The sequence below is a fragment of the Ictidomys tridecemlineatus genome, chromosome 16 (genome assembly GCF_052094955.1).
Source record: "Ictidomys tridecemlineatus isolate mIctTri1 chromosome 16, mIctTri1.hap1, whole genome shotgun sequence".
Taxonomy (NCBI): domain Eukaryota; kingdom Metazoa; phylum Chordata; class Mammalia; order Rodentia; family Sciuridae; genus Ictidomys; species Ictidomys tridecemlineatus.
The window spans coordinates 36,954,249-36,978,061 of NC_135492.1; the positions used below are offsets into that span (position 1 = coordinate 36,954,249).

The window sequence follows — 23,813 nt, forward strand, 5'->3', positions numbered from 1 at the left end:
CTGCTATTTTTTTGGGAATGGAACTCAGGAGCCCTTCACCACAGAGCCCTGTCCCCAACCCTTTTTATTTTTATTTTTTTTAAATTTTTGAGATAGAGTCTCACTAAGTGGTCGAGGCTGGCCTCCACCTTGCAATCCTCCTGCCTCAGCCTCCCGAGCTGCTGGAATGGCCGAGGTGGACCCATGGCGCCCAGTATCTGAGCCTGAGTTTCTAGAAGAATCCAGACTCAGGTGACCAGAAGGCAAAGCCACTCTCTGAACTCGACAGAAACGGGCCCAGCAGCGAGTTTATTGTGGGGTGATGAGGCCTCCCAGCCTCCCGGCCTCCCGGCCTCCCGGCCTCCCGGTCTGCAGGGGACTTTAGGGCCAGGGCTCCGTGAAGACGCACAGCAGCCGAGCCAGGAGCACCAGGCCCAGGATGGCCACGGCCCCCAGGGCCACGTCCCACCAGACCCCGGGGTAGACCCCGGTGTCCTGGATGTCCCAACCGCAGTTGCCCAGTTGGAAGCCGGTCAGGTGGCCCAGGGGACGGCCGGTGGCCGGGTCGGGGCTGGCGCAGCGCAGCTCCTCCAGGGCCTCGGGCAGGCGGTCCTCCAGCCAGAGGCGCAGGTAGGTGAGGTGGCAGTCGCAGTGCCAGGGGTTGCCGGCCACCTCCAGGGTGTGCAGCTGGGGCAGGTGGTCCAGGGCCCCCGGGGACACTGTCCTCAGGCTGTTGTTGGACAGCAGCAGGCGGCGGGTGCGGGCGGGCAGGGCGGGCAGCGTCCCCAGGCCCCGGGACCCGCAGTCCACGGACAGCCCCATGGAGGGCAGGCTGCGGCAGGCGCAGGGGACAGGACAGTCGGGCGTGGCCTCGGCCAGGGCCCAGCACAGGACAAGGACGCCCCAGGCAGCCATCAGGGCAGGCGGGCTCTGTGGGCACAGGGGACCCGCTCAGGACGGCCTGGTCACCCACACCCAGGACCAGGCCCCCACTGTCCCCCACTGGGCCTCGACGTTCCCCTCTGTGAATTGGGTGACAGAGGGCGGCCAGCTTCCATGGGGACCTTGTCCTGCTGTGGCTGTGAGTGTCCCCGTGGAGCACCAGGGATGGAACCCAGGGCCACTGAACCCCCGAGCCCTGTCCCCAGCCCTTTTTCTATTTTATTTAGGGACAGGGTCTCGCTGAGTGGCTTAGGGCTGAGGCTGGCCTCCACCTGGCGATCCTCCTGCCTCAGCCTCCCCAGCTCCGAGATGGCAGGCGTGCACCCCCCCCCCCGCCCGGCTCCGTTCCCTTTTCTGAAGCGCCACTCGTCCCTCCAAGGCCCAGGTCCCCAACAGCCTGGGAGGAGGGACAGGGACAGCCTTCTGTCTCCCTCCCGGCCCAGCGAGGACAGGCAGGGTGACAAGGGGACACTCACCTGTGGGCTTGGGTCGGGGCCCCCTCTGTGGCCTGTGCTGTCCTGGCGGAGGCTGTGGTGACAAAGCCCGGGGAGGAGGGGACAGTGGCTGCTGATTGAGTGACGGGAAGGGAAGGATGGAAATAGCCCGACTTATCTCTCACCACCAGAGGGGGACCCAGGACCTCAGGCCCGTGCCGGGGACGGAAGGGGACCCCAGGGGACTGACCGCCAGGACCTCAGGGGCTGGGCCCCCACTGGGCCCAGGAGGAGGGGAGGCCCCTGGGATGAGAGACTCCGGGTTGTTCCCGCGACTCAGTCTTCCTCATCTGTGAAATGGAGCCACATCCCCCGCCCGTCCCCGTCCCTGGCCGGATCCTCTTCCAGGTGCTCGGCCCCAGGAGGCTCCCAGTGGCCGAGGTCATTGAGGAGGTCATTGACGAGGTCACGGCTCTTTGCATTGATAAAACGAGGCTGGCCTCCGATTGGCGATCCTCCTGCCTCAGCCTCCTAAGCCATCGTAGAGCTTTTGTCTCCTGTGATGAAAAGGATCAACATGGTCCTGCTTGTGAGGCAAGAGGCCGGCGTGTCCCCGTGCACCTCAGCGCGGGCGCTTTGACCTCTCACCCCTGCTTGTCCCCCGGGGGGGGGCACTCAGGAACCAATGGGCTCTGGTCAGAAGTGAAGAGTGTCCTTGTCCTATCTGTTGACCAACTGTCATGTCTCTTTCCCTGTATGGCAGGGACCCTGGGTCTCTGGTTAAGTGACAGCAGGTTGACTTCGCTTCTGAGAAATACCTCCAGATGATTTAGACTGGGCCCGTCCTCCCAGAGGCTCGGGAGGCTGAGGCAGGAGGATCGCAAGGTGGAGGCCAGCCTCTGCCAAAACGAGGCCCTGAGCAGCTCAGCGAGACCCTGTCTCTAAATGAAATAGAAAAAGGGCTGGGGACGGGGGGTCAGGGATTCAGTGACCCTGGGTTCCATCCCTGGGACCCCCCAAAAAAAACAAACCCAGAAAAATCCTCCATAATTTTAAAAGGGAACTCAAAAGTATTAGGTAGGGACCTGAGATCACAGGCGACTTCCGGGGGCCTGGGGACATTGCATTGCGTTACACTCAGCTCCCTGACCCCCCTGCGCCTGTCCCCGGGGCTGGCAGGTCACTGGAGGTCCCCTGTCCCTTCTTCCATCCGGGGAACGCGCTCGCCCCCTGGTGGCCAGAGTGAGGAACTACAGGGTACTTTTCGGTGGTCCCCGGGGGCCGAGGAAGGTCAAGCGCATATTTTTGCCAGAAGGTGACACAGAGGGACATTCGTTAGAACTTCCCAGAAAACACTTTTTTAATGAGTTGCAGACCATTTGAGTAATCCCACGGGAGCCCTTCTAGAAAGAGGCCAAAGTCAGGCGCGGGGGCCCAGGCCTGGGATCCCAGAGGCTCGGGAGGCTGAGGCAGGAGGATCGCAAGGTGGAGGCCAGCCTCAGCCACTTAGCAAGGCCCTGAGCAACTCAGCGAGACCCTGTCTCTAAATAAAATAGAAAAAGGGCTGGGGACGGGGCTCCGGGGTTGAAGTGGCTGAGGCTGGCCTCCACCTTGCGATCCTCCTGCCTCAGCCTCCTGAGCTGCTGGAATGACAGGTGTGCAACAGTGTGCCCGGCCTCCACTTAGGACCTCACTATGATCGTCCCCAATGTCACTGCAGTTGATATTTTGGGACAGTCTTGTCTGTTACAGCAAAGAAAAAAATTAGTAAAAATAAAGGTTTTTAAAAAAATTTTACTTGGTCTTAGTGGATCTTTTCTCATGATTTTCTTTTCTTTATGTGGACCCCGGGGCGGAGGATTTACCATGCAGATACCTTCCTCTTGGCTTCTTAGTTGCGGAAGTTTCTGGCAACATGTCCACCACGGCTCCTTGACTGTAATGTGTCAGAGACAGTCTCCATTTCTAATATTATTATTATTTTTTTATTATTATTATTTTATTTCTAATATTTCTCCCCCTCCTCAGCTCGGGAGGCTGAGGCAGGAGGATCGCAAGGTGGAGGCCAGCCTCAGCCACTTAGCCAGGTCCTGGGGGTTGAACTCAGGGCCCCTCCACCCCTGAGCCCCGTCCCCAGCCCCTTTTTCTATTTTATTGAGAGACAGGGTCTTGCTGAGTGGCTCAGGGCCTTGCTCAGTGGCTGAGGCTGGCCTCCACCTTGCGATCCTCCTGCCTCAGCCTCCCGAGTCACTGGGAGGACAGGTGGGTGTCACCGGGCCCAGGTCGGTAGGGCTTCACTGTGGACTGTGGTGACAGGGAGGCAGGGACTGTGACGGGAGGTGGGGGAAGGCCCAAGGAAGGGGTGGCCTTCAGGGCCTCCTGAGTGCTGATGATGTGACCGTGGTGAGGCCGATCGTGGAGGCCGGGTGGATGGCGGTCAGGCTGACCAGCGGTGCCCACGGGCTGTGTCCGTGACCTCAGCAGGAGAGGACAAGGGGGTTGGCGAGAGCGGGGTTTGGAGAGGCCTGTCCTGGGGGTGGCCTCTGCAGGAGCTCACAGCCAGCGAGGGCCCGGTGCAGGGCGTCCAGCACAGCCGAGGGCCCAGGTGCACCTTCTGCACAGAGAGAAGAGACGGGGGAGTGGGGACACGCTGGTCCCCGTGACCCCTGAGCCCCGTCCCCAGCCCTTTTTCTATTTTATTGAGAGACAGGGTCTCGCTGAGTGGCTCAGGGCCTCCCTAAGTGGCTGAGGCTGGCCTCCACCTTGCGATCCTCCTGCCTCAGCCTCCCGAGTCACAGGGATGATGGCCACTGTGTCCCCACGGTATTTTGAACCTTCTAAAGCCCGTTCCTGACTCCCAGGTGGATGAGGGACCACGGTGTGAGCCTTGGTTCGCTGCCAGGGCTCAGGTCTGTCCAGTGTCCTGAATGGTCCCCAGCACCCAGGGGGGACACCAGGAACCGTGGGCCAGAAGCTCCCCGTCTCTGCGGGGGTGTTCAGGACAGGAATCGTGTCACCACCGTGCAGACAGAACACTCAGGAAAGCCGGGGGCTGTGGCCCACGCCTGTCACCCCAGCAGCTTGGGAGGCTGAGGCAGGAGGATCGAAAGGACACGGAGGACAGGGAGTGCTGTTCGACGTCTGCCCAGTCGCTCTCCTACCCTGGGCGGGGTTCCTCCAGGCGTCCAGGGTGCTCAGCAGGATCTGCCCCAGGGCTCTTTTCGAGATGTTCTTCAAAAGAAACGGAGACAGGAGGGGATCAGACCACGGGTGGTGGGTCGTCCCTCAGCAGGTGAGTTTCTATGCAGCAACCTGGGGACGGATAAAGTGTCCCCACCCGTGGGCTGGCCTCACTGGGCTCCTCACAGACCCTTGGTGCGGAATGGAGCCTCGTGCAGGCGCCATTGCCTCAGAGATCATGTGTGCAGTGGCCCACACCTGTCATCCCAGGGGCTGGGGAGGCTGAGGCAGGAGGATCGAAAGGTGGAGGCCAGCCTCAGCCACTTAGTAAGGCCCTGAGTAACTCAGGGAGACCCTGTCTCTAAATAAAATAGAAAAAGGGCTGGGGACGGGGCTCAGGGGTTGAGTGACCCCGGGGTCCATGCACAGTACTGTCCCCAAACGGGGTGACAGCCTCCAGCCTGAGTGGAGGCCACATGCCGCTGCGGAGAGGACCCTGTCCCCTCTGCCGTGGGCCCACCAGGTCGAGGAGCCTCTGCAGGAGCTGCAGGACGTCGGCCAGCTTCTCCTCCAGCAGCGACAGCCGCACGCGCTCCGTCTCCACCATCTGCAGCTCCAGCCTCAGGCGCTCGTCCTCCGCCTCCTTCTGGGACTCTACCTGCGGGGACAGCGTTCACCCGGGTGTGTCGCCCCATCGTCGGAGCACCCCACAGGGTCAGTGTCCTGCCTGAGCCTTCTCCAGAGGTCCTCATGTCCAGCTCCCTCCTGCCCACGGGGCAGATCAACCCCCCAGACTCCTTTAGTTTGGCAGTGAGGCCCAGAGGAGTCAAGTGCCTGGCCCAAAGTTGCACAGCACACGTGGAACCTGATCTAAGAACTTCCGCATCTTATGTCCCATAAGATGGAGGACTCCACTGTCCCTTCTCTCTCCGTCTGGTTTCTTCTTTTTTGAAAACACATTTGTACGGGTGTCAGGCAAAGAAGTCCATCTGGGAGCAGGGCCCGGTGGCCTGTCATCCCAGCAGCTCGGGAGGCTGAGGTAGGAGGATCTCAAGGTGGAGGCCAGCCTCAGCCACTTGACCCCTGAGCCCTGTCCCCAGCCCCTTTTTCTATGTTACTTAGAGACAGGGTCTCGCTGAGTGGCTCAGGGCCTCGCTCAGTGACTGAGGCTGGCCTCCACCTTGCGATCCTCCTGCCTCAGCCTCCCGAGCCGCTGGGGTGACAGGCGTGGGCCACCGTGCCTGGCTTTGAGATGGGACCTTTTGCGTCACACCCGACAAATCTCAATCGAAGGAAATGGCCTCTCCTTTCTGAGTCCCGGTTTTCTCACCCGTGAGCGGGCACAGGGCCCTGGTCCTTCCCACCATGAGACACTCTAGGACTGTCCCCCCTCCGTCCCCGGGCCCTGCTGACCTCCTCCACGGGTGTCCCCAGGGCCTTCCCACCGAAGCCCTGGGCCTGCAGCTGCCCCACCAGCCTCGCGATGTGGGCCTCCAGCTCCCCCAGGCTGCAGGCGTGGTCCGTGCCACCACAGTGGCCCGCGGAGGTTTGGCAGGTCCTCGATGTCCCCTCGTCACACCTGATCAACAGGGGAGCAACGTCGTCCTTGAGACCAAGTCACCCTCTGGGCCTCTGTGTCAATTCAAGGACCCCCCAAAGGCCCCCTGTGACCTCCCCGACTCCTTCCCACCCCCCTGCACCAGCCACAGCACCCTGCTCCCCGCCCCACCCCCCACCAACCCCAGGGCCTTTGCACTTGCGGTTGCCACTTCCCAATGCCCTTCCCTCATGGCCTCTGAGGGCGACTCCCTCATTCCCTTCAGTGCTTTGCTCAAATGGCCCCAGCGTCCCCTGTCCCCCTCGTCCCCTGCTTTCTCTGTTTCTGTGACAGTCCCTAAAACAAGTCCAGGACCAGAGAACAACCATCTTGCTGCTTCCTAATTTCCAGATGCCTCGAGTTTTGCACCGTCCCAGGGACTGAACCCAGGGACACTTGACCCCTGAGCCCTGTCCCCAGCCCCTTTTTCTATTTTATTGAGAGACAGGGTCTCGCTGAGTGGCTCAGGGCCTCACTAAGTGGCTGAGGCTGGCCTCCACCTTGTGATCCTCCTGCCTCAGCCTCCCGAGCCCCTGGGAGGACAGGTGGCTTCGATCCTCAGCTCCTTAGGTTCCAGCTGTCACTTGGCCCTGCTGACTTCCTCCACGGGTGTCCCCAGGGCCTTCCCACTGAAGCTGGGTCCCTTGCCCTCCGCGGGCTCTGGGCTTCCTGGACCACCCCTCACTGTCCCACCTGGTGTCCCCCCACAACGTACCCGCCCTGACAGCCGGAGGGCCACTCGGCCCGGGCCTCTGGTGGCCTCTTCTGCCTCCGCCACGTCTCGTCCTCTTCCTCCTCATCATCAGAGGCCGCCTGACCCTCCACGGAGCGGAACAGCTGTTCGTCCACTGGGGGTGGCGGGGGACACGAGATTCAGGGACATGGGACCCTGGAGGGTGGGGACCAGCGAGCCCTGTGGCCCCCTCAGTCAGGGGAGGCTGAGACCATCCCTCGGGAGCTGGGCCGGGCTCCGCAGAGCCTGGGACTGATAAATGGTTGAGGCCGGCCTCCAACTTTCAATCCTCCTGCCCCAGCCTCCCGACCCCCTGGGATGACATCCGGGCACCACCGCGCCTGGCCACCCACTTATTCTTAAGGTCAAGATTTTTGTGGTGAGGGGCTTCGGGAAAAGGGGTCCCTTGGAGCTCAGGAAGTCCCCAGCCTGAGCCTGGGTCACCAACATTGAGAGTCCTGTGACCTGAGAGCCAGACTGGGCACAGGGGACGGACCTTCATCCAGGGTTCTGCTCTCTGCCTGCCAGCCTGGCTCTGGAGCGGTGGCCGTGGCTCTCGTCCCGGTCTCCTCGGGGCCACCCCTCTGGACTCCTGGCTCTGGGCTGCCTTGAGGGGGCGTTGACAGCTGGGGACCCTGTGACCTGCCGGCAGGAGGAGAGACCCGGGTACTGAGAAGGAGGAGAGGCTGGCAGGAGGGTGCAGCCTCTGCTGCTCCTGGGGAGTCAGCCTCCCGCGGGCCACAACTGAGCCACATCCATGGAGAAGGCGGATGTCACTCATTTGCTAAGTGGATGAGGCTGGCCTCCAACCTGTGATCCTCCTCCCTCAGCCTCCCAAGCTGCTGAGAGGACAGGCTGAGCCCGTGAAGCTTCTCTCTCTCTATTTTAAATCAATAAATGAAAATATCCCCTGGTTTGAGGCGCAGGGCAGGCAGCCCGGAGGTGGCCCTGGGCACCGCAGGGAGGTCACAGTGACCATTCGGGACCAGCTGCAGCAAGGTCCAGGATTCAGGCTCCACAGTGGACACAAGACCCATTCAAGGGCACTTGAATGGCCCTCTGAGCCCAAGAGAGAGAGGGATCTGTGGAGCAGCACGCGTGACACTGGAGGGACATGGGCCTGGGGGGCGCCCAAGCAAGTGACCAGGACGAGACGTGGACCTGGGGGGCGTAGGGCGGTTCTGCAGGCAGCAGAGACCGGAGGGAGGCGTGGCATGTGGCTCCTCCCACCTAATCAGCATAACCCAGCCCTGGCCACTGTGATTGGCTCATGGCTGCGCGGGCTAGCCAATGAGACACGAGGGGCTGTCCGAAGGGGTTGGAGGGGGCGGAGCAGAACCTCTCCCTCCTGCAATTCCCTTTTCCGCCGCTGGGTGGCTCAGGGAGCCGGGGAGAGGACCAGGTCTGGAACTGTGACCACCCTCTGCGACTCTGAGGGGACCTTCTGGGCAGGCCCTGGGACTTGAGATAGACCCTAAAAATGACAGCGATATCAACAGGGTCCTTAATAAAGTCAGGAGTTGCTGGGTCAAGCTTTGTTCCTAAAGCCAGGGGGTAAGCCTAAATTTTTGGTGACTCTGTTCCTAAATTTTTTTTGGGAAAAGGGGGTGGGAATCCACCCGCGGAGGAGGCAGAACCGCGGTGTGGCCCCAGCTGGAATATTATTCGGCTTTGAAAAAGAAGGAAGTTCTCAGCTGGGTGCCATGGGGCACGCCTGTCATCCCAGCAGCTCCGGAGGCTGAGGCAGGAGGATCGAGAGTTGGAGGCCAGCCTCAGCAAGTTAGGGAGGCTCTGAGCAACACAGAGGTAGCTCAGAGATGGTGAGAGTTGTGGAGGTCACACAGCAATTCTCCTGGGAAGCCAAACCCAGTGCTGGTGGCTCCGGGACCCCGTGGCTTTTTGCACCAGAAAACGGAGGGAGGGGTGTGTCCGATGTCACCCTGGGACGCGGGAGGGGGTGGGGGGAGAGCAACATCTGGTCCTTGTCAGATTATGTAAGCTGCTGGGCTGGGAGCCACTGTGGCCGTCAGACTCCAGCGGGAGGAAGACCTCAGAGGCTCTCCCCTGGGGGCATCTGCGAGGCGAGGCCGGCAGATGTGGCCAGCTGCAGGGAACGCCTAGCCGCAGCAGGATCCGAGTGAGGGCAGAGGGACCCGCCACCAGGGCCGCCTTTCCCCAGAACGACCCGGAGCCCAGAGGGTGGCCGGCGTCGCTCCGGCCACCTCCAGCTCACCCCTGAGCCCTGTCCCCAGTCTTTTATTTTTTTACTTTGAGACAGGGACTTGCTGAGTTGCTGACGGCCCTGCTAAGTGGCTGAGGCTGGCCTCCAACTTGCCATCCTCCTGCCTGAGCCTCCTGAGCCCCTGGGATGACAGGTGTGCACCATCCCATACAGCTGGGAGGAGGAGCCTAGCGGGAGGTGGAGCCTAGTGGGAGGTGGAGCCTAGTAGGAGGTGGAGCCTAGCAGCAGGTGGAGCCTAGCAGGAGGTGGAGCCTAGCAGGAGGAGGAGCCTAGCGGGAGGTGGAGCCTAGTGGGAGGAGCCTAGTGGGAGGTGGAGCCTAGCGGGAGGTGGAGCCTAGTGGAAGGTGGAGCCTAGCAGCAGGTGGAGCCTAGCGGGAGGAGGAGCCTAGTGGGAGGAGGAGCCTAGCAGGAGGTGGAGCCTAGTGGAAGGTGGAGCCTAGCAGGAGGTGAAGCCTAGTAGGGGGTGGAGCCTAGTGGGAGGAGGAGCCTAGTGGGAGGTGGAGCCTAGCAGCAGGTGGAGCCTAGCAGGAGGTGGAGCCTAGCAGGAGGAGGAGCCTAGCGGGAGGTGGAGCCTAGTGGGAGGAGCCTAGTGGGAGGTGGAGCCTAGCGGGAGGTGGAGCCTAGTGGAAGGTGGAGCCTAGCAGCAGGTGGAGCCTAGCGGGAGGAGGAGCCTAGTGGGAGGAGGAGCCTAGCAGGAGGTGGAGCCTAGTGGAAGGTAGAGCCTAGCAGGAGGTGAAGCCTAGTAGGAGGTGGAGCCTAGCAGCAGGTGGAGCCTAGCGGGAGGAGGAGCCTAGCGGGAGGTGGAGCCTAGTGGGAGGAGGAGCCTAGTGGGAGGTGGAGCCTAGTGGGAGGAGGAGCCTAGTGGGAGGTGGAGCCTAGTGGGAGGAGGAGCCTAGTGGGAGGTGGAGCCTAGTGGGAGGTGGAGCCTAGTGGGAGGTGGAGCCTAGCGGGAGGCAGGTAGGTTATTGGGGCAGGGCCCAGAGGGGATCCTTGAGCCCCAGCTTTTTCCCTCTCTCCTCTCTGCTTCCTGGCCGTGAGGGATGGCCAGTTTGGCTCTGCCCTGGGCTCCTGCCAGCAGGGACTGGGACGTCCTAAATAGGTCCCAAGAGTAAACCTCTCTTTCACCTCCCAGCCAAACCAGGGCCTCATGCATTCTAAATACACACCCTTCCACTGAGTGACACTCTTAGCCCCAACCTTTTCTCTTTATAAGTGAATGATCTCAGGGGTTTTGTTACAGCAGCCGAAAGCTGACTAATACAGATGGCTTTTTTTTTTTTTTTTTTTGGTACTGGGCATTGAACCCAGGGGCCCTCGACCCCTGAGCCCCATCCCCAGCCCTATTTTGTGTTTTATTTAGAGACAGGGTCTCCCTGAGTCGCTCAGGGCCTCGCTAACTTGCGGAGGCCAGCCTCCAACTTTCCATCCTCCTTCCTGGGCCTCCCAAGCCGCTGGGATGACAGGGGAGGGCCACCGTGCCCGGCTCTCATTTGAGATCATAATCAATATCTCTGTGTGGGAGCCATTCTGAGTTGGGGTTCGTGTTATTGGCAGCGTAAACACAAAGAACTGAATCCGGCCTCTCCCTGAATGAACTTGGGGGACAGATTCTTCCCTACTCCAGATGTGGCTGAGGACCCTTTGATTTTGGCCCTGTGAGAGCCCAAGCCGGGGACCCAGCCAAGCCTGCCTGGACTTGTGGCCTGCACAGCTGTGAGGTCATGGATCAGGGTTATTTCAAGACACTTCGTTTCTGGGTGTTTGTTGTGGTTGTGATAGAAACCAAACAGAACCACCCAGACAGGCCCAGCCCATCTGTGTGGTCAGCAGGACGTGGATGATTACCCCTGGCCGTGACCAGGGAGGAGAGGGGAGGGGCCTGAAGTCATGGTGATGAGCCTTTCCCTTTGCCAAGGATCTGGTTTAGAAACAAGTAGAAAGAGTCATTTTTTTTCTGTCTCTGGATATGGCAGTGATGGCTGGGGCCATGGCAGCTATTTTGTGACTATGCAGGGGGTGGACCATCTGGACAGGCGGTCAATGAGGTTGCACAGATCAAGTGCTTGGCTCAGTCCCTCAGGCCCAGCAGGTGCTTAGAAATCCATGGCCTGTGTTTCTGAGTCAGTGCTGCCCCCTTCTGCCTCCCAAGCAGGATATCCATTTAAAACCATGCCTAGCTCGGGGTGGAGGCTGTAGTATTTATTTTGGGGGGTACAAAGGACTGAACCCGGGGTGCTTAACCCCTGAGCCCCGTCCCCAGCCCTATTTTCTATTTTATTGAGAGACAGGGTCTCGCTGAGTGGCTCAGGGCCTTGCTAAGTGGCCGAGGCTGGCCTCCACCTTGCGATCCTCCTGCCTCAGCCTCCCCAGCCAGCCTCTAGGATGCCAGGCCTGTGTGTTGTCTTTTCTGTGGAAGCCAAGAGCTTGCTTCCAGGCCGGTGTGGACCCCCTGAGATCAGCTCTCTTAATAGACACCTGCAGAATACCCCACAGCAACCACAGATCAGTGTTTGAAGGTACCACCGGAGCGTGTCCCCCAAGGTGGCTCATCTAAAGACCGCCACCCTCCCCGGCCTCTGCTTGTTTTCTGGCACAGACGGGAGCTGTCACTGGTGTGTGGCCTTCAGAGCAGGCCAAGCCCTCCCCGGGAGCTCCTGGGGTTTGCCCAGAGTGGCTTCCTCTTTTAAAAAGGATGTTTCCTGAACGAAGAAGCTCGCAGGAAATAGGAGACCGGCCTGAGAATTCCGAGAACAACAGGAGGAAGAGGCAGAGATAAATCACCGAGAGGGGACCGCGGGGGACAGTCCTGGGGTCCTCTGGGCTGCACAGCATCCTCTTTTTTTTTTGGTCCCAGGGATGGAACCCAGGTCCACTTAACCCCTGAGCCCCGTCCCCAGCCCCTTTTTCTATTTTATTGAGAGACAGGGTCTCGCTGAGTGGCTCAGGGCCTCGCTAAATGGCTGAGGCTGGCCTCCAGCTTGCGATCCTCCTGCCTCAGCCTCCCGAGTGGCTGGGAGGACAGGCCTTCTTTCCACAGAAGCCACACGCTCCTGAAAACCGTTTCGTGCCGCTGAACGCAGCGGCACACACCTGGGATTCCGGCCACTCGGGAGGCTGAGGCAGGAGGATGGCAAGTTAGAGGCCAGCCTCAGCCACTTGGCAAGACCTCGCCTCCCATCCATAAGTAAATAAGTGGAGCTGGGGAGAGAGCACTCCTGGGTTCGATCCCCAGGAAAGGAAAGAGAGAAAGAAAGAAAAACAGAGCCGGGAGCACGCTTGTCAACCCAGCAGCTCAGGAGGCTGAGGCAGGAGGATGGCAAGTTGGAGGCCGGCCTCAGCAATTTAGATCCTAAGCAACTCAGTGCGACCCTGCCTCAAAATTAAAAAAATAAAAAGGGCTGGGGAGGGGGCTCGGTGGTTAAGCACCCCTGGGCTCAATCCTTGGACAAAAAAAAAAAAAAATAGGTTCATTCTTCCCAAGAGCCACCAAGACGTGTGCAAAGTGGCTGAAAAAACTCCTACTCAGCCCTCAATACCCAGCTCCAAGGAAGACATTGCCCCGTGACCCTTGGCAGTGTCACCAGGCCGTCCTCTGCCACTCTTAACTGAAACAGTACTTTGCTCTCTGGGTGGGCCCCATAACCAGAGGGCTTTCTGGGGTCTCTGGTCTCTGAATAAAAACGCCACACAGCATCACCCGCCTTTCTTTTTTTTTTTTTTTTGTGGGGCACGTTCTATTGGGGGAAAGATTCCAAAGGCGTGATGAGCACTTCCTGAGACTGAGTGCTGCTCTAGGTACTCCGAACACCCTGGCCCTTTAAATATGCAAATGAACTTCCCAGGCTTCCTAGGTCCCATTTTATGGATGGGGAAACCGAGGTCACCAGAGGTCACACTCCCACACTCCACCAGGGGGCGCCCCCTCCCTCAATATTCAGACTGAGACCGAGAGGGCGGGGCCCCGCCCCCTCTGCCCCGCTTTGGCCCCGCCCCGCCCTCGCCCCGCCCCCTGCCAAGGCTGAATAGAAGAAGAGACCGAGGGTCCCAGAGGTGAAAGGGACTTCTCACTGAATCCGCGGGAAAGCTGGGCCTCCTGAGCCATCTCTGCGCCCTGAGAGCCCCAGGGGTCCCCCTCACTCCCTCCCTCGTCCCCCACCGCCAGGTCACGCCAGGTCACGCCAGGTCACATGCTGCAGTTGGGCGGAAGAAAGGAGGTCGCCTGGCCTTTGTGTCCCCAACATCACGGGTGGCCTCAGATCTAGCGGCCCACCCCCTCCCCCCTGCCTCCTCCCAACCACAAAGCCACAGAGGCCAGGCCTGTCCCCCTGCCGCTGAGCTGAGCTCCATTTTCTGCTCTTTGGAGTTCCAGCCTCTGATCCCTGTCCCCAGCGTCCTGTCCCCAAGTGTCCCCAGTGGCCACAGAGCCCAGCTAGGCAAACTGCCAAGACACCAGATGTCTCAAGAGAAGGAAATGCTCTGAGCCTCCCCAATCCCGGGACAAGGACAAGCCCTCCAAGGAGCACCAGGTCACCGGGCCACCGCAGGGCCACCTCTGCTGCAGGGCCACCTCACCTGGGGTTTTCTGCAGAGACAATTTAAAAAAAAATATTTTTATTCTTCCTCAGTATATTTTTTAGTGCCAGGGATGGAACCCAGGGCCACTTGACCCCTGAGCCCCGTCCCCAGCCCTTTTTCTATTTTATTTAGGGACAGGGTCTCGCTGAGCTGCTGAGGGTTGAGGCTGGCCTCCACCTTACGGTCCTCCTGCCTCAGCCTCCCAAGCTGCTGGGATGCCAGGCGTGGGCCACTGCATGTGGCTTGCAGGGATATTTTTGAGGACGGCACCCCTTCGGATGCTTGTCTGTCCATCTGTTCCTGCAGCCCTACTGTGTGTCTCCACCAAGTTCTCATGCTGCCTCAGTAGGGCTCCCAGAGAGGGAAGGAGGCTGGGAATAACTGTTTTTAAGGCCCATTGTCCCCATTCAGCTTGGGAGCACCCAGATAGCTCAGAAGTCCCCCTCGAGTCACCCCTAAGTCATTTGTAGCCGCATCTTCAGCTCACGTGGGGAGCAGGGGGTGACAGTGAAGTGTGGTTACAAGGTTCAGGGGTCCTGAAGTCAGAGGATCAAGGGCTGGCGTACCCATGACCAAGATGACAAACATCCCACCCTTTGGGGGTTTTGTTCCTCAAATCCTCTAGGTCTTGCCGGGTGCGGTGGTGCACACCTGTGATCCCAGAGGCTCAGGAGGCTGAGGCAGGAGGATCGCAAGGTGGAGGCCAGCCTCAGCCACAGTGAGGCCCTAAGCCACTCAGGGAGACCCCTGTCTCTAAATAAAATACAAAATAGGGCTGGGGACGGGGCTCAGGGGTTGGGTGCCCCTGAGTCCAATCCCTGGTGCCAGGGTCTCCCTATTTGCGAACTTAGGAAACTCTAAGCCAAGAAACTAATTCTACAAATGACCCAGAACCAGGCCTTGGTGGAACTCACTGGGACAACAGACGGTGGACACCTGAGGACAGTCAGGTCCGATGACAGCAAGCCCCAGGACAGAGGACAATAAGCACAGTTGTCCCCGAGGGTCTTCTGCAGAGCCCAGTCTCTTCTGGGTTCCAAAGGAGACCCAGAGTGGAGGCTGGGCGAGGCTCGCGTTTGCAATGGAGCCTGTGGCCTGGGGCTGGGGCTCAGGGGACAGAGCACCTGCCTAGTCCATGGGAGGCCCTGGGTTCGATCCTCAGCACCCCATAGACATAAGGGAATAAAATAAAGGTATGGTGTCCAATTAAAGAATAAAATATAAAGAATAATAATCTAAAAAAAATAAATAAAGGTACGGTGTCCATCTGTGACCAAAAATATTTTTCAAAAATGGTGCATGTCACTGACCATGCCATGGTAATAGTCCACTGCTATAGTCGATTGTTTAAGGAAATAAGGATAAAAAAATTCTGCACATGCTCAGTACCGATGGGATTTAGGTATATTTTATATGTATATAAATTTATATATACATTTATATGATTATATATTTATTATTATATAATAATTCTATATTTAATATCATTTATTTATTTTTATTTTTAAAAAATAATTTTACTTATTTATTTAATATGTTGCTGCCGAGAATCGAACCCAGGACCTCGCACATGCCAGGCGAGCGCTCTACCGCTGAGCCAAAAAATTTATATATATATGAATATATAAAATTATTTATATATGAATATATAAAATTATTTATATATGAATATATAAAATTATTTATATATGAATATATAAAATTTTTCATATATGAATTATAAATTTATCCATATATGAATATATAAACTCATTTATATATGAATTTATAAATTTATTTATATATGTATACAAATTTATTTATATGTGAATTTAAATTTATATAGGCACACACCAGGAATGGAACCCCAGGGGGTGCTTCACCACTGAGCCACATCCCTAGACCTTTTGATTTTTTAGTTTTGAAACAAGGTCTCACTAAGTTGCTTCGGGCCTCAGGCTCAATGACTGAGGCTGGCCTCCACCTTGCGATCCTCCTGCCCCAGCCTCCCAAGCTGTCGGAATGACTGACCAAAGGTTTTCTGTGTATTTTTTGGGTCCTCCGTCAGTGGAATGCGTGAGTGGGCGGCTCGGGGCAAAGGAGGGCTGAGGGTATATTTAAAAGCTCAAGAGTTAAGGATTGGGCAGAACCCATGATGGAAGGGCTAAGCAGGGTGGAATGAAAATTGTGAAAAAGTCCCCAACAGAAGTCCCAGGAAGAGACCATCAGGTCCTTGGAGGGAAGCCGGCCGAGGTGGGAGTCTCTGTTTTCTGGGCATGTGATCCCCAGTAAGGCCACCCAGGCCTGGGGGTGTCCTCCCTTGAACCACGCCCCTTAGGGCCCCCACAGTTATCGTCTAGGGGGGTGGTCGTCCGGGAAAGGGTTTTGGAAAGTAGCAGATGCTGGGTCATTCCAAATGGCTTCAAGCTGTCCTTCCTGAAGAGAATCCAGTCTTTCCACGGCTCCCCGCTCCTGCTCCCCGTCCCCCAAGGGCACATCTGCTGAGCACCTGGCACTTTCTAGCGGGATCTCACTCACAAGGGAGCGATGGCCTCTTTCCTCCCTGTAATTGCTGCAGAGGAGGGGTGGGCCGCTCCCCAATCAGGCTCACAGTCCTATCCTCGAAGAGTTATTTGCTCCTTCAGAGACTGATGATTCTTCCTCTTAATTATTATTATTTTGGTGCCAGGGATTGAACCCAGGGACGCTTAACCCCTGAGCCCCGTCCCCAGCCCCTTTTTTAATATTTTATTTAGAGGCAGGGTCTCGCTGAGTTGCTTAGCACCTCACTAAGTGACTGAGGCTGGCCTCCAACTTTCTATCCTCCTGCCTCAGCCTCCCGAGCTGCTGGGATGACAGGCGTATGCTACCGTGCCCAGCTCCTCCTCTTCTTCTTTACAAATGGAATTCTGATTTCATTTGGGGAGAACATGACTCTCTTGCAGGTGGGAGGACACACGATAATTTCTGGCCAGTGAGATATAGGTGTAAGTTCTATTGGGGAACAAAGGCACGTCCCCCTTGAGAGGAAAGATTTCCCCATTCCCAATGTTGCCTGTCCTCTTTCTTGTGTCTGAACAGCAGATGCAAAGGCTGGAGGCTCTGCAGCCACTTTGTCACCATGGGGGGTGGGGAAGTCACGTGGAAAGAAAGAAAGTTCACAGGTCGTGGGGAGCAGGCAGACCTTACTTTTCCATTTTTTGGCCTTGGGGGTATGTTATTTAGCGTCTCACAGCCTCACTTCCACCAATCTGTAAAGTGGGTTAACGTTGCTACCTTGTCTAGGAATCCATCTATTCTACTGTAAAGGGCCACTTTCCTGTTTGCCGTCCCTTTGACCAAGGACTAATTGGGACCTTAACAGCAAAACAAAGAAGAGATCCTTTATTTCTCCTCTTGGAGAGGCTTCCAAGGCTGGACCTGGGCCTCAAGCCAAGGAGCCCTGGGCTCTTGAGCCGATCAGCAATGCAAACAGGAAACCACTGTCCAAACATGTGGCGCTGCAGGAGGCTGGCCCGAGTCAGCCTCTCTTGGAGGCCTGCCTCCGCCCCAGCTGTGGAGACAGGTTCAAAGCCAAACCCCTTCTGGCTGCCCTGCCCCCCAGCCCCCAGCCGGAGCCAGACCATCTTCCTCTCAAGCTGCAGGATAAAAGCTCTGGGCTGTCGCTGCTCCCCCCTCCTCCTGTCTCTTTGTCACCAGGAGCCACGGTCATTTTTTATTGAGATGCAAATGGGCTTCTGTCCCCCGTGGAGTGAAACTTTTTCCCTGGGTTCCTGTTCTTGGAAGGGGAGAAACTAAATTCCTTGTGTCCACCTTCCAGATTCTAAGAGGCCTGACCTTTTCTGGTCCCTGGGGCTTTCTTTGTCCAGTGTCGACTCTTTTTTAGTTTCTGGAATGTTCCATGAGGTCTGCCTGGCCTGGAGGCTTTGCCTCCACTCATTCCCGTTTCTGAGCAGAGAACATTCTCCCCTCTCCACCATCCTGTGCTCTGAGTCACTCTTTCCAAGGTGGGCAGAGCCTCCTGCAGGCACGGTGGGGGTCCCTGTCCCTTCACTCCTACGCCTGTGTCCCCCATGTTCCCTAGTGACTATCCAGGGCAGGGATTTGGGTCTGCCTGTCACATCCCTGATGCTGAGCGTGGTCTCTGGCCAGGCAGGGAGGCGGGCCTTGTGATTTGAAGACCCAGGAAGCTCTGTTTACTGAGCACCTACTATGTGCAACTCAGAACCTCCCCAGTCTCAGAGGCGGGGACTCCACCACGACAGGAAACAGGTTCCTAGAGGGCTGGGGACTTGCCCATAGCAGCCCTGCCGGGATTTGAACCTGGTCCAGCTGGAGCAAGGGTCATGATAAACCTGTTTCCTGGTTGGAAGGACAGGAACCTAACAGGACCCACCTCATGGCGCTGTCTTACTTCAACAAGGCAAACCACCATGACTCAGGGCCCCCATCCACTGAGCCTCAGGATGAGAATACAGATTATTCCTAAGGAGAAGGATCAACGGTGGGCGGTGGTGCCGCCTGTAATCCCAGCGAGTAGGGAGGCTGAGATTGCGAGTTCAAAGCCAGCCTCAGCAAGTGAGCAACTCAGAGAGACCCTGTCTCTAAATAGAAGGTAAAAAAGGGCTGGGGATGGGGCTCCATGGTAAAGTGCCCCTGGGTGCCATCCTTGGTTCCAAAAAAAAAAATAAATATATATATATATATATATAATATAATATAATATATATAAAATAAAAATAAATAAAATAAAATAAAAATTAAAAATAAAATAAAAATAAAATAAAATAAGAAAATACAATAAAAATAAAATAAAAAATAAAATAAAATATAAAATAAAATAAAAATAAAAAATAAAATAAAATGAAAAATGAAATAAAAAATAAAATAAAATAAAAAATGAAATAAAAAATAAAAAAGTAACAAATAAAATAAAATGAAAAATAAAATAAAAATAAAATATAAAATAAAATATAAAATAAAATAAAAAATATAAGATGAAATAAAATAAATAAATAATAAAATAGTAAAAAATGATAAAATAAAAAATAAAAAAAACCCTCAAAACATCCTAACTCCACATCACGTCAACCATAAAAATGCCAACTTATACTCCACGTAGGCAGGACAGTCAAAATACATCCTGCTGCACGTGTAACTAAAAAGAACAAATAACAAATTCTGCAGAAGAATCCGTCCACCCATTGGGATCTCTGAATGGATGAATAGACTGCGTGACCAGAAGGCTGCATGCACAGAGGCAGAACAAGAAGAAATGTCGCCAAGTATTTAAAAAACCCAAGAACTGATGAACAAATGAGGAGACGACACAATGCAGGAGCAAACCTGGAAACCCCTGGCTGGGGGGGGGACAATGCACTGCTGAGCTTTGGGGAAACGTGAGTTGATTGGTTGCTTCCTGGTCATGCCCCCTCTTATGTTAGCGCTGATTGGGCGGTATTCTAACCGCGCCCCCTCGTTGGTTGGGGCATCCTGGCCACGCCCCTCTGACGCAGAGCTGATTGAGCGCTTCCTGGCCACACCCCCTCTTAGCGCTGATTGGGCATATTCTAATACGCCCCTTCGCCCACGTAGTGCGGGTTGGGCGCATCCTGGTCTCGCCCCTCTCCCGGTAGCGCTGGTTGGGTACATCCAGACCACACCCCTCTCATGCTACCTTATTGGGTGCATCCTGGCCACACCCATCTTATCTTAGCGCTGATTGGGCGTATTCTAATACGCCCCCTCTGTCTACGGGGTAAAAATGGGAGTTCATAACGCACTTGAATCAAAGTGTGAAATATGATATGCCAAGAACTATGTAATGTTTTGAACAACCAACAATAAAAATTAAAAGAAAAAAAATAAAATAAAGGAACTCAGTTTACTCATGTAAAAAAAAATAATAATAATATGCCCCCTCACCCATGTAGTGCTGGTTGGACGCATCCTGACCACACCCCTCTCACACGTATAGCTGATTGGGCGCTTCTTGGCCACGCCCCCTCGTATCTTAGCGCTGATTGGGCATATTCTAACCACTCCCTCTCACCCACGTAGTGCTGGTTGGGTGCATCCTGGTCATGCCCCTCTCCCTCCTGGTAGCGCTGGTTGGGTGCATCCTGACCACACCCCTCTCACGCGTATAGCTGATTGGGTGCTTCTTGGCTACGCCCCCTCTTAGCGCTGATTGGGCGTATTCTAACTACGCCCCCTCGCCCATGTAGTGCTGGTTGGGCGCATCCTGGTCACGCCCCTCTCCCTCCTGGTAGCTTTGGTTGGGTGCATCCTGACCACACCCCTCTCACCTGTATAGCTGACTGGGCGCTTCCTGGCCACGCCCCCTCTTATCTTAGCGCTGATTGGGCGTATTCTAACCACGCCCTCTCACCCATGTAGTGCTGGTTGGGTGTATCCTGACCACACCCCTCTCACGCGTACAGCTGATTGGGCGCTTCTTGGCTACGCCCCCTCTTAGCGCTGATTGGGCGTATTCTAACCACGCCCCCTCACCCATGTAGTGCTGGTTGGGCGAATCCTGGTCACGCCCCCTCTCACCTGTAGCGCTGTAGCTCCGCCTCCAGCTGTTGCACCCAGCGCTGCAAACTGGGCACTTGCTGTGCCAGCGCCTCCAGCTCCCGCACGCGGCTCAAGCTGCGCAGCACGGCCTGCCGGGCCTCCTCTGCGCGTCGCCGCACCTCGGCCTGGCCCTGCTGCAGCCTCCCAGCGCGGGCCTCCGCCGCCGCCAGCGCTCCCTGCGCCTGTCGCAGCTCCCGGGCCACCGCCTCGGGCCTGCCGCATCCCTCTTCGTGCGCGCCTGCCTGGCTCTTCCAGAGGCCAACCTGTGGGGACAGGGGACCAGGGGGCAGGAGGTGAGCCCTGGTACCAGATGCACGACACGGAAGCCAGCCACGACGGCTGCCCCCATTCCCACGCATGCAGAAGCACGTTGGCAAAACAGTGGCGCACGTTAATTGCACGCTCTGCTTCCCAGTGCCAGGGTTTCCTCTAAGAGCCTAGTGTCTGGATTCATTCAATATTCAGAATGTCCCTGATGAGGCTGGAACTTGAACGGTTCCCCCTTTAGAGGCACGAAGCCCGTATTCTGTCCTTTGCATGGTGACAATGATTCCTAAACTATGTGACTTTTTCTTGGCCTCTGTCCTGCATTTGTACCATTCAACCTGGCGCTTCTCATGCCCCAGACTTGGGCTTGGGCACCTCAAAACGAGAAGATTCCAGTTTCCTTGAGGCTCATTGAGGAGGGGCGGGGTCTGTCTGTGCTATTGACTGCGGTGTTCCCAGAGCCCAACAGCTAGCACACAGTAGGTGCCCAATAAATGATAATGCATGATCAGGAGCCGTCTTTTCACCCACATCCTAGTGATTTCACGTCCTGGGGATACTGTCCCCTCTCCACCCTGGGCTCTGCCACCTGCCCTTAGGCTTCCACACCCATATGGCCACTGAAAGCCAGCACCTTGCCATTTGTCTGCATCAGGTCCATCCTCTCTGCCCTCTCCTGGCCAGTTGACTGGCGAGGGACGAAGGGTGTTCATATAAAGTTGAGGCAGGGGACTGGGGATGTGGCTCAAGCGGTAGCGCGCTCGCCTGGCATGCGCCAGGCGCTGGGTTCGATCCTCAGCACCACAGACAAATAAAATAAAGATGTTGTGTCCACTAAAAAATAAATATTAAAATTCTCTCTCTCTCTCTCTCTCTCTCTCTCAGCCTGGTGGCGCATGCCTGTCATCCCAGCAGCAGGGGAGGCTGAGGCAGGAGGATCGCAAGGTGGAGGCCAGCCTCAGCCACTTAGCAAGGCCCTCAGCAACTCAGCGAGACCCTGTCTCTAAATAAAATAGAAAAAGGGCTGGGGACGGGGCTCAGGGGTGAAGCACCCCTGGGTTCAATCCCTGGTACTAAAAAAAAAAAAAAAAAGGGGGTGTGTGTGGACAAGATGGGCAGGAACTGAGAGCTGGGGATGGTTGTGTGGGGCAGGTTTGGAGGCTAAGAGTGGCAGGGAGCAGGATTGGCACAGGAAGCAAGGGGGTTGAAAGGGGGTGGGATGGCGTGGGGCTGCCCTCTCTTCCCTTCCTCGTCCTCTGCCCACCCTGGGCCCAGCCTGCAGTTCCGATGCCACCCACGATACCACCTTGGCCACCAGCCTGTGGGCGCGCACCTGCAACGCTAGGCAGCGGGCGTCGCTGCTCTGCAGCGCGGCGCGCAGGTCCTCCACCAGCTCGCGGAGGCTGCTGTTCTCCTCCTCCAGCCTCGCCACGCGCTCGCCCTCCGGGCCCTCGGGGCCACCCTGGTCGGGACCCTGCGCCTGGGTCGGGTGCTGGCGGCGGCGGCGGCGACGCGGGCGGCGCAGGCGGATCTGCGTCTCGATGTGTTCGCTGAGCGCTCCGCGGGGCAACCGGGGACCCGCGCGGGTGCCAAAGTAGCCGCAGAGGCGCGCGTGGAACTGGCGGAAGGTGAGCTCCGGGGGCTCCGCGCGCAGCGCCAGCCGCGCCTCCTCCTGGGCGTCCGCGTCTCCATCAGCGGCCACATCCCCGGAGGAGGTCCCATCCCCGGAGTCTCCAGGGATCGCATCCCCGGTGGCCTCCCCGGAGGCGGTGCCCTCGGCGCGCAGCCCCAAAACGGCGCAGAGCGCGCGGAAGTCGGAGCGCGGAAGGCGACCTGCGCCTCGGCAGTCCAGGTGGTGGAAGACCTCCTGCAGGTACTGGTCCAGGCCGGTGGCCAGCACCACGATCTCGTTCTCCACGCCGCGATCCAGGCCGTAGTGGTGAGCCAGGGCGCTCAGCAGCCACTGCGTGCGCCGCGCCGGCCTCCGATACGGGTCTCCAACCGCGGCCTCCGCGCCGGCCTCCTCCGCGCTCGGGCCGGCCGGCTCCATCGCGGCGGCCCTCGGTTCCCTGGCTCCGGTTCCTCCGCCCTGCCACTTCCAGGAGGAGGAGCTTGGCGATGGCCGTCTGCTTGGACCGTGTCCAGCGGCAGATGCGCAGAAACCCTGGGTTGACCTCAGTTGCTTTGGAGGGATCCCTGCGACCCGGGCGCACCCGTGTCCGCAGCCCCTCGGGGGCGTTTCCAGCGTCGGCTCTTTGCATCCCACTTTGGGGCGGTCGGAGTGGCTCGGTCCCCACCCTCCACTGTGCGCCCCAACAGTTCAGCCACCAGCTCTCCAAAGACGCTTCTCGCTCGGCCGTGGAGTTGCAGAGAGCCCCATCTGGGAACTAGAAAAGAAGGGGAAACGGATTTAGCAGGAGAGGGGACAAAGTGAGGGACAGCCCGGGGGAGGGAAGCCACTACGTGAAGCCTGGGATCGCCTAGAGCTGAGTGCGCGCATGCGCCTTGGAGGCTGGGGGGACTGTACTCCCCAGAAAGCAGTTCCACCTGCCTCGGAAATTGGCCTTGGGGACCTGAGTTTCAATTCTGGCCCGAGATGAGCTTCATAGTCTCTTTGATGTCTTGGAACACTTTTCTGGAAGGTGATAGAAAAACCCACTTCTTGGGTGACTCCTCCTCTCTATTCCTGAATGGACAGGATGGTGTCCACCTGGTATCTGTTTTGGGAGCAGTTATCCAGCCACCTTGGAGCAAGAGGCTCCCCTATCCTTGTCTACTACATGGGCAGACTCTTGCCTTTGTGGTTTTTAAATATCAAATCCTGTCGGGTGTGGTGGCGCAGTGGTTTGGGAGGCTGAGGCAGGAGGATTGCAAGGTTGCTGCCAGCCTCAACAATTTTCGAGGCCCTAAACAACTTAGCAACATGCTTTCTCAAAATAAATTATAGTAATAGTAATAATAATAATAATAATAATAATAATAGGGCTGAGAATGGGGCTTACTGGTTTATTTCTTTCATTTAAATAAATCAAATCATGCCACTAAAATTGAGTCTCTGCCACAGTATCCAGGTCAGCACATTCCCATTCATTCTTGAAAACTTTGTTCAAGGGGCACCTTGATTGGAAAGGAGTTAGCTGCCTCACCTCAAAACCATTTTCTACATTAAAAAAATTATAAAACTCATAGAAAGGGGACAAAAAGTTTTGTGCCAGTTCCTCTCCTTGGCTTCTACCTTAGAAAAACGCAGGGCCACAGGATGGTCACTGCGTCATTGTTTATAGTAATGAGGAACTGGTGTCTAAG

At 56.8% G+C, this 23,813-nt stretch overlaps 2 protein-coding genes across 3 annotated transcripts; both read right to left on the bottom strand.

The window, feature by feature from the left end:
- Nucleotides 1–269: 269 nt before the first annotated feature.
- Nucleotides 270–1,540, bottom strand: Gp9 (glycoprotein IX platelet). The gene is made up of 2 exons (XM_078033915.1): nucleotides 1,398–1,540; nucleotides 270–909 (listed from the first exon to the last, which is right to left on the bottom strand). The coding sequence occupies exon 2, from the start codon at nucleotides 892–894 to the stop codon at nucleotides 361–363; it is 534 nt and encodes a 177-aa protein (XP_077890041.1). The 5' UTR covers nucleotides 895–909; nucleotides 1,398–1,540; the 3' UTR covers nucleotides 270–360.
- A 282-nt stretch (nucleotides 1,541–1,822) lies between these two features.
- Efcc1 (EF-hand and coiled-coil domain containing 1) lies at nucleotides 1,823–23,003 on the bottom strand. 2 transcript variants are annotated; one of them, XM_078033911.1, is made up of 8 exons: nucleotides 21,841–23,003; nucleotides 20,220–20,503; nucleotides 7,362–7,507; nucleotides 6,848–6,980; nucleotides 5,949–6,114; nucleotides 5,056–5,193; nucleotides 4,517–4,586; nucleotides 1,823–1,912 (listed from the first exon to the last, which is right to left on the bottom strand). In XM_078033911.1, the coding sequence occupies exons 1-8, from the start codon at nucleotides 22,555–22,557 to the stop codon at nucleotides 1,887–1,889; spliced, it is 1,680 nt and encodes a 559-aa protein (XP_077890037.1). In that variant the 5' UTR covers nucleotides 22,558–23,003; the 3' UTR covers nucleotides 1,823–1,886. The 2 variants fall into 2 exon arrangements, with proteins under 2 accessions (XP_077890037.1, XP_077890036.1); XM_078033910.1 differs by lacking the exon at nucleotides 1,823–1,912 and adding an exon at nucleotides 3,613–3,969.
- Nucleotides 23,004–23,813: the final 810 nt, after the last annotated feature.

Excerpts from the sequence above, each read along its gene's own strand:
- Efcc1 (XM_078033910.1), bottom strand. The coding sequence starts at position 22,557 with ATGGAGCCGGCCGGCCCGAGCGCGGAGGAGGCCGGCGCGGAGGCCGCG. Across the intron at positions 7,508-20,219 it reads GCGGAGCTACAGCGCTACAG|GTCACAGGGTCCCCAGCTGT; the intron begins GTGAGAGGGGGC and ends TCCTGCCGGCAG. Across the intron at positions 5,194-5,948 it reads TGGGGACACCCGTGGAGGAG|GTAGAGTCCCAGAAGGAGGC; the intron begins GTCAGCAGGGCC and ends CTGTCCCCGCAG.
- Gp9 (XM_078033915.1), bottom strand. The coding sequence starts at position 894 with ATGGCTGCCTGGGGCGTCCTTGTCCTGTGCTGGGCCCTGGCCGAGGCC.